The 14,393-nt window shown below is 41.7% G+C and overlaps 1 protein-coding gene across 5 annotated transcripts; it reads left to right on the plus strand.

Annotated features, from left to right (window-relative positions):
• The first annotated feature begins 1,852 nt into the window (after window positions 1-1,852).
• On the plus strand, window positions 1,853-10,190 carry kiaa1191 (KIAA1191 ortholog). Of its 5 annotated transcripts, none has more exons than XM_047805844.1 (9): window positions 1,853-2,038; window positions 4,070-4,188; window positions 5,037-5,136; window positions 5,609-5,802; window positions 6,154-6,268; window positions 6,379-6,503; window positions 6,597-6,700; window positions 7,461-7,642; window positions 9,277-10,190. In XM_047805844.1, exons 3-9 carry the CDS (start codon window positions 5,109-5,111, stop codon window positions 9,486-9,488), a joined length of 960 nt encoding a protein of 319 aa, XP_047661800.1. In that variant the 5' UTR covers window positions 1,853-2,038; window positions 4,070-4,188; window positions 5,037-5,108; the 3' UTR covers window positions 9,489-10,190. The 5 variants fall into 5 exon arrangements, with proteins under 5 accessions (XP_047661800.1, XP_027009272.1, XP_027009274.1 ...); XM_027153470.2 differs by having other exon boundaries at window positions 1,854-2,038; window positions 5,033-5,136; XM_027153472.2 differs by having other exon boundaries at window positions 1,854-2,038; window positions 5,033-5,136; window positions 7,464-7,642.
• Window positions 10,191-14,393: the final 4,203 nt, after the last annotated feature.

The raw sequence follows: 14,393 nt of genomic DNA on the forward strand, positions 1-14,393 counted from the left end.
AAAGCTATTGTTTATTTCTGCTAATCAGACTGAATGAGAAATCGTGCATTAGTGAAAGAGCACAGCATGTAGATGAGCTCAGGTTACTGTCTCTGCTGTGAGTTTTGCATGTTGTTCTCATGTTTGTGTGGGTTCTCTCAGGGTTCCCCTGTTTCCTCTCACCTCTCAGAACCATGCTTGTAGGAGAACTGGCTGCACTAAACTTCTTCGTGTCCCATCAGGGTTTATTCCGCCCTCACACCCAGTGTCCTGGCTCTGGATCCACCAGAATATCCACCAGGATCCACAACCCTGACCAGAATAGTAGATACACACAAGAAATATTTCTGTGATGTTATCAGGAATTCTATGGTGCTTTAACCCTGCTAATATATCCAGTTTGGTCTGACAGGCTACCAGCTGCCCAAACATATGCTGTACTGGTAAATCCGGTAGAGTATCTTTGCCAACAAATAATTTCCATTGCCTTGACCAAATGAACCAATAAGTGTTTTCTACTTGCCTTATAGTTATAGTACCAGTGATTCAGTGTTTACATACATTGTGGCTTAAAAGAAGATAGTGACAATGATGCAGTTCTGGGAGCCATTGTTCACAACAACCAATCACTGATCACCATTGTTCCAAATGGACAAACACTAATCACCATTGCTTTTAATGATGAATCACTGCTCACCATTATTCCCAGCATCCAATCACTGATCACCACTGGTCCCAAAGGCCAATCACTGATCACCATCATTCACAACAACCAACTACTGATCACCATTATTCACAACAACCAACTACAGATTAACCTTGTTCTAAATGGACAAACACTAATCACCATTGTGATTGTTCCATTGTTTTTAATGATGAATCACTGCTCACCATTATTCCCAACATCCAATCACTGATCACCACTGGTCCCAAAGGCCAATCACTGATCAACATCGTTCACAACAACCAACTACTGATCACCATTGTTCACAACAACCAACTACAGATTACCCTTGTTCTAAATGGACAAACACTAATCACTATTGTTTTAATGACTAATCACTGCTCACAATTATTCTCAATGACTAATCACTGATCACCACTGGCCTAAAGGCCAATCACTGATCACCATTGTTCACAACACCCAACTACTGATCACCATTGTTCCAAATGGACAAACACTAATCACCATTGCCTTAATGATTAACCACTGCCCACAATTATCCCCAATGACTAATCCCTGATCACCACTGGTCCCAAAGTCCAATCACTGACCACCATTGTTCCCGATGACCAACCACTGATTATCATGTTCCAAATGGACAAACACTAATCACCATTGTTTTAATGACCAATCACTGCTCACAATTATTCTCAATGACTAATCACTGATCAGCACTGGTCCCAAAGGCCAATCACTGATCACCATTGTTCACAACACCCAACACCCTACATACCATTGTTTACAATGACCAATCACTGATTATCATGTTCCAAATAAACAAAAACTAATCACCATAGATTTAAATGACAGACAGACAGACAGACAGACAGACAGACAGACAGACAGATAGATAGATAGATAGATAGATAGATAGATAGATAGATAGATAGATAGATAGATAGATAGATAGATAGATAGATAGATAGATAGATAGATAGAGTAACAATAAGCAAAGTAATTTGATAAGTGGTGAAATACTATTTATTTTATACTGTTGCCACCGTGAGTACAGCAGAAGTACAGCCGAGTTGTCTGACAGGACGCATGCAACAGTCACTTACTGCCTCCTGTGGCAAGTTACAGAACTACAACAGACTCAGCGGCAGCCTGAATTATCGCGAGATTTAGCGAGAGTTAAAAAACCACTCCATACCGGTCTGTGTTTTCAATCACACACACACAGCTAACGGGAAGTTATGGCTGAGATAAAACGCGATGCTGAACAAATACCTTGTTTAAGTGTTCAAATTGTTCGGTTTACTTTGTTCTCGCTACATGTTGTGAATTGTTAGCGTCCGGCTTGGGGGTAGTTTAGCTCCTGAAACACCTTGTCAGGTAAATTAGTGCAATATTTTACTGTTATTGTGCTTGTGGGGTTCTAAACAAAACACGTCATATCGCATGATTCACGTGTTTACGGGGTTAAGTTCGGTTTGTTGTTTTTTTTTTTGCTGTTTATTATTATCGCTGTAATCGTTGTGTTTTGTACTAATATTTCAGTACGAACACGTTTGATAGCATTACATCACATTATCAGTGTATCGCTAGCGTTAGCTAACAGTCTCCGCTTCACTAAACACCACCACACAAAAGCGGATATCAAACCTGTTAGAATTAAATCTAATTATTTAAGTCGTCGTCATTACACACCGAGACCATGAAGGTTATATAAAGGGCATTTTATGCGTTATTGAGTCCCCACCATCAGATTTACTCTGTTCGTTTTAGTCAACTGTCTGATATTATATGTCTGTAATGTACAGATATATATTTTAGTCTGTTTGACTTTATTACCGTTTGTCTAGTTACAGATTGTCCAGTAAATTACATATACATTTTTACATTTTACATGTTTGTAATGCTTTGTCCTTTTGTTTGACTAATCCCACTAACTCCTGCATGAACCTTGACTAATCCCACTAGCTCCGTCACACAGTTGGATCAATCCCACTAACTCCTGCATGAACCTTGACTAATCCCACTAGCTCCGTCACACAGTTGGATCAATCCCACTAACTCCTAGATGAATCCTGAATAATCCCACCAGCTCCTGCACAAAGTTGGATCAATCCCACCAACTCCTGCATGAATCTTAACTAATCCCTCCTCCCTCACAATGTTTGACCAATCCCCCCAACTCCTGCATGAATCCGGACTAATCCCACCAGCTCCTGTGCAAAGTTTGACCAATCCCACCAACTCCTGCTTGAATCTTGACTAATCCCTCCTCCCTCACAGTATTTGACCAATCCCACCAACTCCTGCTTGAATCTTGACTAATCCCTCCTCCCTCACAGTGTTGGATCAATCCCACCAACTCCTGCATGAATCCTGACTAATCCCACCAGCTCCTGTACAAAGTTTGACCAATCCAACTAACTCCTGCATGAATCCTGACTAATCCCACCAGCTCCTGCACAAAGTTGGATCAATCCCAACAACTCCTGCATGACTCTAGACTAATCCCTCCTCCCTCACGATATTTGACCAATCCCAACAACTCCTGCATGAATCTTGATTAATCCCCCCCAGCTCCTGCACAAAGTCCTGACCAATCCCACCATCCTGCAAGAATGTTGACTAATCCCACTACTTGTGCAAAATGTGAGACCAATCCCATCCACTCCCTCCATCCACTCTTACATTTTACTCTTACAAGTTGGACCAATGCAACCCAATCCTACACGAAGTTCAATTGCTTCTGCCACTCGTACATGCAGTTTTATAAGTCCCGCTCATGCAAAAAGAAGTTTAACCAATCCCTCTTACTCCTGGCAATAGTTTGACCAATCACCCATAATATGTGTGTGTATATGCTGTGGTCTCTTTCTTCTGTCTGCGGTTTCTCTAGCATTTTTAAGATGTTGTTTTTAAGATGTGATTTGTTGCACCTATCGGGTTATAAAGCAAGTAACACCCAAGGACCCAAGGTGCATTAAAAGATTAAGTCAGCATTCTGTCGTCTTTTATTTCACCCATGTGGGAAACAGGACTGAAATCAGCAATTAAAGCCAAAATAGGTCCTTTCACCCCCTTCACGTTGCATTGCATTTCACTTTCATCACTGTGTCACAATTGTGCCACACTGAAATGCTATCGCTGCTCATTTGCAGCATTAAGCTGCACCTAAGGGTGCGGTTGTAACTGGAGAAGGGCATTAAAGTGGTGAGCTGAAGGTGCAGGGAGTGTAAGCAGACATTTGTGTTGTGTTGTCAGTCAGTCAGGTTGCACTGCTTGCTTATCGGTGCAAAAAAAAAAACCCTTCTGTCTTTATTAGTAGTAGTAGAGTACTTGTAAGATAAATAATTCTTTTAAACATCACACTATACAATTCAGAGCAGTTTTATTGACTTGTCTCTTTTACAGTTCTCTCCCTGAGCTTCTTTCGGTATCCCACAATGCTCAGCGTGCGACCTTCAGCTTGTGTGACTGAGCAGGATCCTGCCCTATAGCAGCAGTGCCTAAGGCCTCAACCCCCTGCACTGGTAAATATTCACTAATAACCTTTTTTTTTTTTTTTTCCTGCCCCAGCATAGTGTGCTTTGGCCACGTTTTCCAGGACACTCGCTGTACACAGGATCACCTGTCACCAAGACAGGGTGAACGTTCAGCAGTGATTTCTGGGACACAGTTTACTGAACATTTGAGCTATTTGAGCTTTTTTTGCTCGTCTCAATAGGCTGTCTTCCCATTCAGAATTATACCGTTCGTGTATTTGTGTCCTGAATACAGTTTTTACAGGACGACGATGTAACTATCCAAGATAACAGAGCTCCTATGACTGTAATATACTCTGTATACTTTGTCTGGTGTCTTACCAGCAGTTGTGACGTCACCGCTAATCAGTATCGATACAAGTGTCAGTATTCTCAGTACCGATAAACCCGATAAGCTGGAAATCATGCAGTTTTATATTTAAGACGATACGGGATCCAGGGACACCGAGGGTCTGTGACACATAGCCAGGGGTGAAGAAAATCACAACCTGATATTATAAAAGCAGTTCTGAGACTTTACTGAGACTGTTGTTATAAAAAGCTGGTAAAATCTGATTCTTCTAAATAAGCAAAATAATACTATGTGCACATTTAAATATCGTCCATGAGATGAATCTGTACTGACGGCGAGGCCGAGTGGAACGTCTTCTATAGATTTAAAGAAGCTCGAAGCATTAGGCTTTGCTTTTTACAAAGCATTCAGCTGATTAATGATTACCTGAAGGAGGTTTGCTGATTGCAATCAAGTCAGTAAACCTTTAAAAGTGTTTAAATCTGATTCTCTGGACATTCTACGCAAATTTTGACATTTCTTATGATCTCCTGTAACCAGACAGGTAGGAGTCATATCTGTCGGTTCCTACCGTTTTCCACATTTCTGCCAAACGCACAATCTGTCCCGAGTGGCCATGGCGTCCAGACCTGGTGACATTCCAGGTAAGTGTGGACTCGTTTTTGCTGTCGTTTTTTTGTTCCAAGGTTTAAACCAACAAATTTTGTCGACTGTATAAATGAAGAAACCTTCTAAAGATACGCGCTTGATGATGAGGTTAGGTCAGGTAGGTTTTCTGTCTTCGTGTGAAGACCGTCAGTCACAGAAGTTCATTCCACCACTTGGGTGCTGAGGCTCCTGGTGCTTTGAGAAATGGTGGGACAAGAAACAGGGAGATTTGGGAGAACTTGGTTGGAACCCAGGAAGCAATTTGCAGTCGTTCAATCTCAAGATAATCAGAGACTTGTACGACCGAGTCAGGATAGTTACACGAGGACAGAACTGTGGTTTAATATACAGAACTAATTCAGGGTTGCCAGATATTGTTACCCAAGGACAGTTCACTTTTCTATTGATGTTTATCGACCATGTTTATATTGTCACCTGTAATCAGTGGTGTTGATGTCATTGCTGCAGCCCTAGAGGCAGGACCTGGGGTGAGCGAGGGTCTCTTGGGAGGCATGTCTATCCCCACGGGGATGTCTCGTCGCGCTGTGAACTACGACGACAACCTGGATCGACCCATGTCTCCTCCACCCTCCGACATCAACATCACCAACCTGTGGAGGAGGCCCGTCATTCCTGAGAGGAAGTTCTCCCGTCTGGCTGAGGTGACTGACCGACTTCATGAGCAGAAATGACCATGTAGCTTCTTGACCTGGATTAACATCCACTAGCAAATAGTTTGTTGGAATGAAAGTGATGCCTAATTCTAGATGTGGGGATTTTGCCAACTTTCACAATGCTTCTAAAATGAAATTGTGTTTGATTAACGGATGGATCAGGTTTTGGGTGTGTGCTTTAGGTAATTTCACACAGATATGTTTCCTAACCTTTTGTTTTATGGCAGCAAAAATGTTGGCATCTTGTATTTAAAAAAAAACCAACATTTTTTATTATTTCTTATTTTTTATGGCTCTTTAGTTTTAATTAAAAGCTTTTGATGTTTTCTTTGATTTAAGGAGGATGAATCTGAAAGCAGCATAAAGATCACCGCTGCACTGGAGTCAAGCCAGCCTCCGGCTCCTGTGGTGAAAGCCAAAGCTTCTTCAGTGCTCATGAACTCTCTCATCATCAGTAAGACCACAGAGTGTTTTTAAGACAGACAATAATATTCAAAACATTGTTTACGCGAGTGGCCTAGACGCTGGGTGAATATGGTGGGAGAATTTGTACCTGTGTTCCAGAGCAGACCCAGGAAAGCATGCAGAGTTTTGATAAGACAGCCGGGCTTACCGACACGGGCTACACGCCTCACAAAGGCCTGACTGCTGAAGAGAGCCACTACTACCGCATGACTCAGTCCATGCAGGTCGGTCTCTACCACAAGTCCGAAATAAGAGCCAGCCGGAAGTTTGGCTTCCTAGATCGGTCAGTCACGTCTGTTTTTTGTCATTTCTTGTAGAAATTGCACATGCATAATGCCGACTTTAAAGAGGAGAAGCAGTCATCCTCAACTCAGTCGACACCATCAGGAACTCCTCAGTCATCCCCGAAACAGAAGCGTCGGTAAGCAGTCAGCACTGTCATGATGTATTTAACTTGTGCAAAATATTCAGGCTAAGTGTCTGTGTGTGTGTCTGTGTGTGTGTGTGTGTTTGTGTGTCTTTGTCTGTGGTGGTGGGGTGTGTGTATGTATCTGTGGTTGTGTGTGTGTGTGACTATCTGTCTGTGGTCATGGTGTGTATCTGTGGTGGTGTGTGTATCTGTCTGTGGTGGGGTGTGTGTGTGTATCTGTCTGTGGTGGTGGGGTGTGTGTGTGTATCTGTCTGTGGTGGTGGGGTGTGTGTGTGTGTATCTGTCTGTGGTGGTGGTGGGGTGTGTGTGTGTGTATCTGTCTGTGGTGGTGGTGGGGTGTGTGTGTGTGTATCTGTCTGTGGTGGTGGTGGGATGCGTGTGTGTGTATCTGTCTGTGGTGGTGGTGGGATGCGTGTGTGTGTATCTGTCTGTGGTGGTGGTGGGGTGCGTGTGTGTGTATCTGTCTGTGGTGGTGGTGGGGTGCGTGTGTGTGTATCTGTCTGTGGTGGTGGTGGGGTGCGTGTGTGTGTATCTGTCTGTGGTGGTGGTGGGGTGCGTGTGTGTGTATCTGTCTGTGGCGGTGTGTGTGTGTATCTGTCTGTGGTTGTGGGGTGTATCTGTCTGTGGTTGTGGGTTGTGTGTGTGTGTATCTGTCTGTGGTTGTGGTGTGTGTGTGTGTGTGTGTATGTATCTGTGGTGGTGTGGGTGTGTGTATCTGTCTGTGGTTGTGGTGTGTGTGTGTGTGTGTCAGAAGCTGGTTCAGCAGCCAGGGCTCAGTGGCCTCCCTCACAGGCTCAGAGCTCAGTTCCAGCTCTAGCTCCAGCATGGATTTCGGATCCAGCGAGGGACCTGTGGAGCGCTGGAGCATTTTCGGTCCCCGGCCTCAGGTCCACAAGTCCATCACCGACCCAGGGACAGAACACGGGACAGCAGGTACAACTCCCAAAACACGAGGACACATTTAGACAACTTGTATGTAGCACTGGAGGTTACAGAAGACTCCAAGAACCTTTATGTGAGATCCATGAACAAATCACCTCTTGTTGATTTCAGTAGGAACAGACTGAGGGAAAGGACACTGGTCCTTCCAAATCATGTCCTAATGAGTCAGTCAGAACCTAACATCATAATTCTTTCATTCATTCATTCATTCATTCCTTTTTTTAACCACTTATCCGAACTACCTCGGGTCACTGGGAGCCTGTGCCTATCTCAGGCGTCATCGGGCATCGAGTCAGGATACACCCTGGACGGAGTGCCAACCCATCGCAGGGCACACACACACTCTCATTCACTCACACACACACACACACACACACTACGGACAATTTTTCCAGAGATGCCAATCAACCTATCATGCATGTCTTTGGACCGGGGGAGGAAACCCGAGTATCCTGAGGAAACCCCCGAGGCACGGGGAGAACATGCAAACTCCACACACACAAGGCGGAGGTGGGAATCGAACCCCCACCCCGGAGGTGTGATTCGAACGTGCTAACCACTAAGCCACCGTTAGGGGACATCATCATCATATACATATTATTTCATCCTCACATTTCCCCACATAGTCAGTTTTGGGAAGTTACATACTGGTTAAAAAGGTACATCCTGGTTACTGTGCACATTTCTGCCATTTGCTGCTGTGACTCTGAGCTGGAAAAATCCTTCCTAACAGACACTAAGACAGATTCTGGGTTAGCTTTGTGCTGCATAGGAAACTCAGAGAAAAATATATATTATTTTTTTCTTCTAATTTGGAAACCAGGAATTTTTTAAGCAATTCAGAGCAATTCTAGATGCATCAAGTCACAGGGCAGAAAGTTTGCTGCAGAAATTCCTAAAATGTCACCGATTTGCAGTAATTATATTTATGACTTGGCCGAAGCTTTTATCCAGTGCAGCTTGCGCTCGAGGGAGAAAACAATTCATGCATTGTGCTCGGCTAGCTGAGCTGTTGACTGTGAAAAGTCCAGCGATGGCTCTCTGGCAGTTAAAGCACAATCTGATCTTTGAGTCACGAGTACACAGCGTTACTGCTGAGGCGAGACTGAATACCTGCTGTAGGTCAATGCTCTCGGCATACACACACTCCTCCAGTTTAATCCTCTTCACCATCAGGAATGTCAGTACTCCTGAGTTAAAATCCTGCATTGTCTTATACTTAACAAATAGCTCTCAATGTCTTCATTTCAGCAAATCTTGGTATTCGTCCTTTATTTATATATATATATATATGTGTGTGTGTGTGTGTGTGTGATTGTATTTGTTTGTTTTATTATTTTTGATTTATTTATTTGTATTTTATTTTGTATTATTATTATTAGTAGTAGTATTAGTAATTAGTAGTTTCACCAGCAGAGCCATTTTTAGCTTGATTAGATAAAGCTTCATGCATCATTACACACACCGATTATCATTTATTTTCTCTCGGGTTGTTTACAAAGGCACGCTCATGCTCTGTAACGGTGCACAGTACCGACACCCCACATCAACCCGAACCCCATCAAGCTCTGGAATGTTTATTTATTTTTTGACCATTCTTTTCTTCTTTACCCTGTGTCTCACAGGAGGCTTTGCGTTGCAGTCCTATAAAGGTGCTCAGAAGCCGACTCCCATGGAGGTGATGAAGGCTCAGGCCGCTCGGCTGGCCGAGGACCCCGCCACCTTCAAAGCTCCGCCAAAGATGGAGATTCCCAGCGTAGATGGCAAGAAGCAGGTGACACGGCCCCACAAGCTCAAACCGCGCGACATGAACGTCTTGACGCCGTCGGGTTTCTGAGAACCCGTCCTTCACACACAGCAGGACCCGCTCGCGACATGTACCTTGACTACCCTGCTTCACTTGTTTCCTTTTTTTAGTTTTTTTTCCCCCTCTTCCTGCTCCATGCTGCTTCATAATGACAGCTTTCCTCTTGTGTCTCGTGTAAATGTTAAGTCTCGGATGAAGACTGTGTAACGAGGTGCCGCCGTTTCTTTGTTGTTGTTGTTGGTTTTGTTTTGCTTCCGTTTGCCTAACTGAGATTTCGCCCTTTTACGTGCGTGCTGCTAGTATTTTGTGGGTTATTTTCCTGAGTGTTTCTTTATTTCCCAAAGAGAAATACTTCAGATTTACCTCCTCTTAGATCCATTCTGTACTAGCTTCACATTCTGGGTCTAATCACTGACTGTGCATGATCCATACTGATGAACCTTCTACCTTCTATCTCGCTGTAACATCATGACCGCTCCGTGGTTGTAAAAATGTCTTAAAGATAAACGAAGTATCCTAATCCTTAACGAAGTATCCTTATCCTTAAAGATAAACGAAGTATCCTTATCCTTAACCCAAACGAAGGCACGACTTTTCTCTGGCAGAGTATTCGATGTTGTCGTTAATGTCGACGTAGCAGCTCTATATTAGAGAAGTGTTTTATTTTTTTTTCTCTTTAAAAGTTCTGTTAAAGCTCCAGACGTTGAATCTGTAAATAAATCTCGAACACGATCTTGGTCTCGACTTTTCCATCATCATTTACTTCGCACAGAACGCTGGGTATTACATCTTAGAAAATCCGTCATACATACCATACGGATGGAAAATGAGGATAAATAGCACGTCTTGGCTGCTGGAAGTAATAGTAAGTAGTGATACCTAAAAGCTACCACAAAGAGGAGACATTGTCTCTAGGAGACATAACGTTACACCGGTTCCTGAGTCCATACGTGAGGTCATCAGAAAAGAAACTAGAGCAAGGGTTCTTGAATGTTTTGTAGCCAGGAAGTCGTTTTTTTTTTTTTTTAACTCTAAAACAACAGGGATATGTTTAAACGTGTGCAGTTATATTCTGGATATTTATCAGAGCTTCCTGTTACTGAACCTTCTTGACATTAAAGCCAAGAATTTAAAGCCATTAACTTTGAATGATCCTTCAACTTAACAAATGGTTAATAATACGTTTCAGTAGTAGACTGTGATATAAAGAAATCCATCACGGACCCCTAGGAGTCCCCGGACTCCACGATGAAGATGTATCCTTGTTGTTTTGATCTAGTGTCCTGGATAGAAGAGCTTCGCACGTTGGGATTATACGAGTGAGTTCTCACACAAGCCCCGCTGTGTTTTTTTCTGCTCATGTGCGGCGGCGCTGGCAGCCAAGTGTCTGAGGCTTGCCATGATAAACACATTTTCCTGGAAGTCCCTCCCCCACCACACCAATTCGCCACCCCTCAGGCTCCTTCTCCCTCTGTGACGCTGGAGTTGCGCCCTGTGACACACTATAGGTCATTTCCTGCATCTGGAGGCCTCCCAGCAGCATGTCTGGAGTTAATCGAGAGCCTGGTGGTCCACCCATGAGCATGGCTTGCCAGGGGTTCTTCTGTGTGCGAGTCATTATGGTAGAGAGCATGAGATCATGGTCTGAGCACCACACTGTACGTGTGTTTTGGGGTTCGAAAAAGGATCGACGCCTTTTTAAAAAAAAAAAAAAAAAAACTTTAGCGGTGTTTGGAAAAATACGGGTTCGTGTCGACGCTTGCTTGTTCTACTACTCGGAAACATCTGGCTGTTGGAAGTGTGACAACTGAAAATTATTATTTTTGTTGAGGGTTTTGGGGTGATGCCTAATTAAAAAATCATTAAGACAAAGCACATGTTCCTCAAGGGTTCTCTGACTTTTAGTCATCATCGTAGGGGGTCAATAGTAAACATTTAAAAAACTTCGACAGCATCTGAAATGTAGAACTAAATGAAAAAAAGAAGATATTTAACAAAATAATTCCTCCTGTTCTTTATGTGTTGTGTATCATGTAACACGAGTCCCTCGTCTGTGCTCGGTGTGAAAAGACGGATCTGAACATCACAGAGCCGTGTGTCGGAAAGACGACGCTGGAAAAGCAAAGAATGTGCAGGAGCTGGATTTTTCTAAAGAACAGTGGGTGGTTTAACTGCTCAGGATAAACAAGGGACTCGAGAAGAACTCTCACACAACATAAAAGCAGTCGTTGGTCATCCGACACCACGCAGTGTTAAGAGTCGAACAGATGCAAACTCTTGAACTGGTTCATTTGTGGAAATTTAAGTTCGTTATTGTTGCGTTTCTTGGATTAGATATAAACACCGGGAATCATGGGAAATGGCAAGAAATGTTTTAAGGTGGAAGTAAAAAAGTGCAATTTTTTAGGATCTCTCTCTTTTTTTTTTTTCCTCCACAATTATTGCTAGATTTTGCAAGTTAGATCTGTGACCTTATGACCTTAACTGTACATAGGTTTAGGGTTCTTGTTTATTCAGACATTCCTTCAACTCTGCAGTGTTTTTTATTATTATTATTATTATTATTATTATTATTATTATTATTAAATCTTAGGATTATAAATTATAAATTATAGGAAAAAATATTTATGTAAAAAAAAATTAAGACTTACTTTATTTATTTATTTTTAATTAATTAATTTTTTTTTTTTACAATATAATTTTTTTATTTTCTTTTTGCAGTTTAAATTTCAGCAAAATCTAGTTTAAAGTTTAATCTTTTTAGGGTGTTTTGAACCTTTAAATCATCTGAAGAACCTTTGAAGAACACTCATGGCATTAAAGATGGACAGAAGAAAAGTTATGATCTTTAAGAAGAGTCCACATGTTGATCTAGATAACACTCGGGATGAACGATCACACTGATGCTTTCCAAAAGATCCCACGCAACTTCCCCGAGGTCGAGGAAAGAGCTTCTTCAGCCAGATGCTGCGTCTCTACATGGCTTTTGGGTGGAAGAAAAATGCTGTTGCTTTTATTTCAGACCACGTTCATTTAACAACCATCATGAGAACGAACGAAAGAAAGAAAGAAAGAAAGAAAGAAAGAAAGAAAGACATCTTTGATGAACCATCCATTAGAGAGAAAGAAAGAAAAAGAAAGACAGAAACTACCATCATGAGAACGAAAGAAAGAAAGAAAGAAAGAAAGAAAGAAAGAAAGAAAGAGAAAGAAAGCCATCTTTACTGAACCACCCATGAGAAAGAAAGAAACAAACAAGGAAAGAAATCTCTCTCTCTCATGGATAGTTTAGCTAAGTCTTCTTTCTTAATTTTTCTTTCTTTCTCCATCTTTAGACTTTGCTGAACCATCCATGAGAGAGAGAGAGAGAGAGAGAGAAGATTTTGCTGAACTATCTATAAGAAAGAAAGAAAGAAAGAAAGAGAGAAAGAAGACTTTGTTGAACCATCCAAGAGAGAGAGAAAAATAAAGAAAGAGAAGACTTTGCTGTACCATCCATGAGAAAGAAAGAAAGCAAGAGAGAAAGAAAGAAAGAAAGAAAGAAGACTTTGCTTAGCAATCCGAGAGAGAGAGAGAAGACTTTGCTGAACCATCCATGAGAAAGAGAGAAAAAGAAAGAAACGTAGAAAGACAACTTTGCTGAACCATCCATGGGAGATAGAGATAGAAAGATAGAAGGAAAGAAGACTTTGCTGAACCATCCATGAGAGAGAGAGAGAAGACTTTGCTGAACCACCCATGAGCATGAAAGAACAAGAGAGAAAGGAAGAAAGACAACTTTGCTGAACCATCTATTGGAGATAGAGAAAGTTGGAGAAAGAAAAAGAAAGAAAGAAGACTTGGCTGAACCATCCATAAGAAAGAAAGAAAGAAAGAAAGAAAGAAAGAAAGAAAGAAAGAAGACTTGGCTGAACCATCCATGAGAGAAAGAAAGAAGACTTGGCTGAACCATCCATGAGAGAGAGAGAGAGAGAGAGAGAGAGAGAGAGAAAGAAAGAAAGAAAGAAAGAAAGAAGACTTGGCTGAACCATCCATGAGAGAGAGAGAAAGAAAGAAAGAAAGAAAGAAAGAAAGAAAGAAAGAAGACTTGGCTGAACCATCCAAGAGAGAGAAAGAAAGAAGACTTGGCTGAACCATCCATGAGAAAGAAAGAAAGAAAGAAAGAAAGAAAGAAAGAAAGAAAGAAAGAAAGAAGACTTGGCTGAACCATCCATGAGAGAGAAAGAAATAAGACTTGGCTGAACCATCCATGAGAAAGAAAGAAAGAAGACTTGGCTGAACCATCCATGAGAGAGAGAGAGAGAGAGAAAGAAAGAAAGAAAGAAAGAAAGAAAGAAAGAAAGAAAGAAAGAAAGAAAGAAAGAAAGAGAAAGAAAGAAAGAAAGAAGACTTGGCTGAACCATCCATGAGAAAGAAAGAAAGAAAGAAAGAAAGAAGACTTGGCTGAACCATCCATGAGAGAAAGAAAGAAAGAATGAAAGAAAGAAGACTTGGCTGAACCATCCATGAGAAAGAAAGAAAGAAAGAAAGAAAGAAAGAGAAAGAAAGAAAGAAAGAAGACTTGGCTGAACCATCCATGAGAAAGAATGAAAGAAAGAAAGACTTTATTGAACCATGTAATCCACATATCACTGTGTATGTCTTGTCTTGTCTTGTGTTTGTTTCCTCGTTCCACGCTGGTTAAAGATATATGTTGATTAGTTATTATCATTTGTACAAGGAAGACATTCAACTTCCTTAAAGCTTTTTTATTTCCTCATAAGGTCGTTTGTACTTGATCACGTACCTGCTGGGTGCGTGCTTGTTATCTGGAAAATCACATTTTTGCATTAATGAGGTTTGAGAAGAATCAGTTTGACAGGAGCAAAGGCAAAAAAAAGAGGAGTTTGGTGATGAATCACAGTAATTGGCACCTGATGGGCGAGGTAATTAGAA

The sequence above is a fragment of the Tachysurus fulvidraco genome, chromosome 21, assembly GCF_022655615.1.
Source record: "Tachysurus fulvidraco isolate hzauxx_2018 chromosome 21, HZAU_PFXX_2.0, whole genome shotgun sequence".
Classification (NCBI taxonomy): domain Eukaryota; kingdom Metazoa; phylum Chordata; class Actinopteri; order Siluriformes; family Bagridae; genus Tachysurus; species Tachysurus fulvidraco.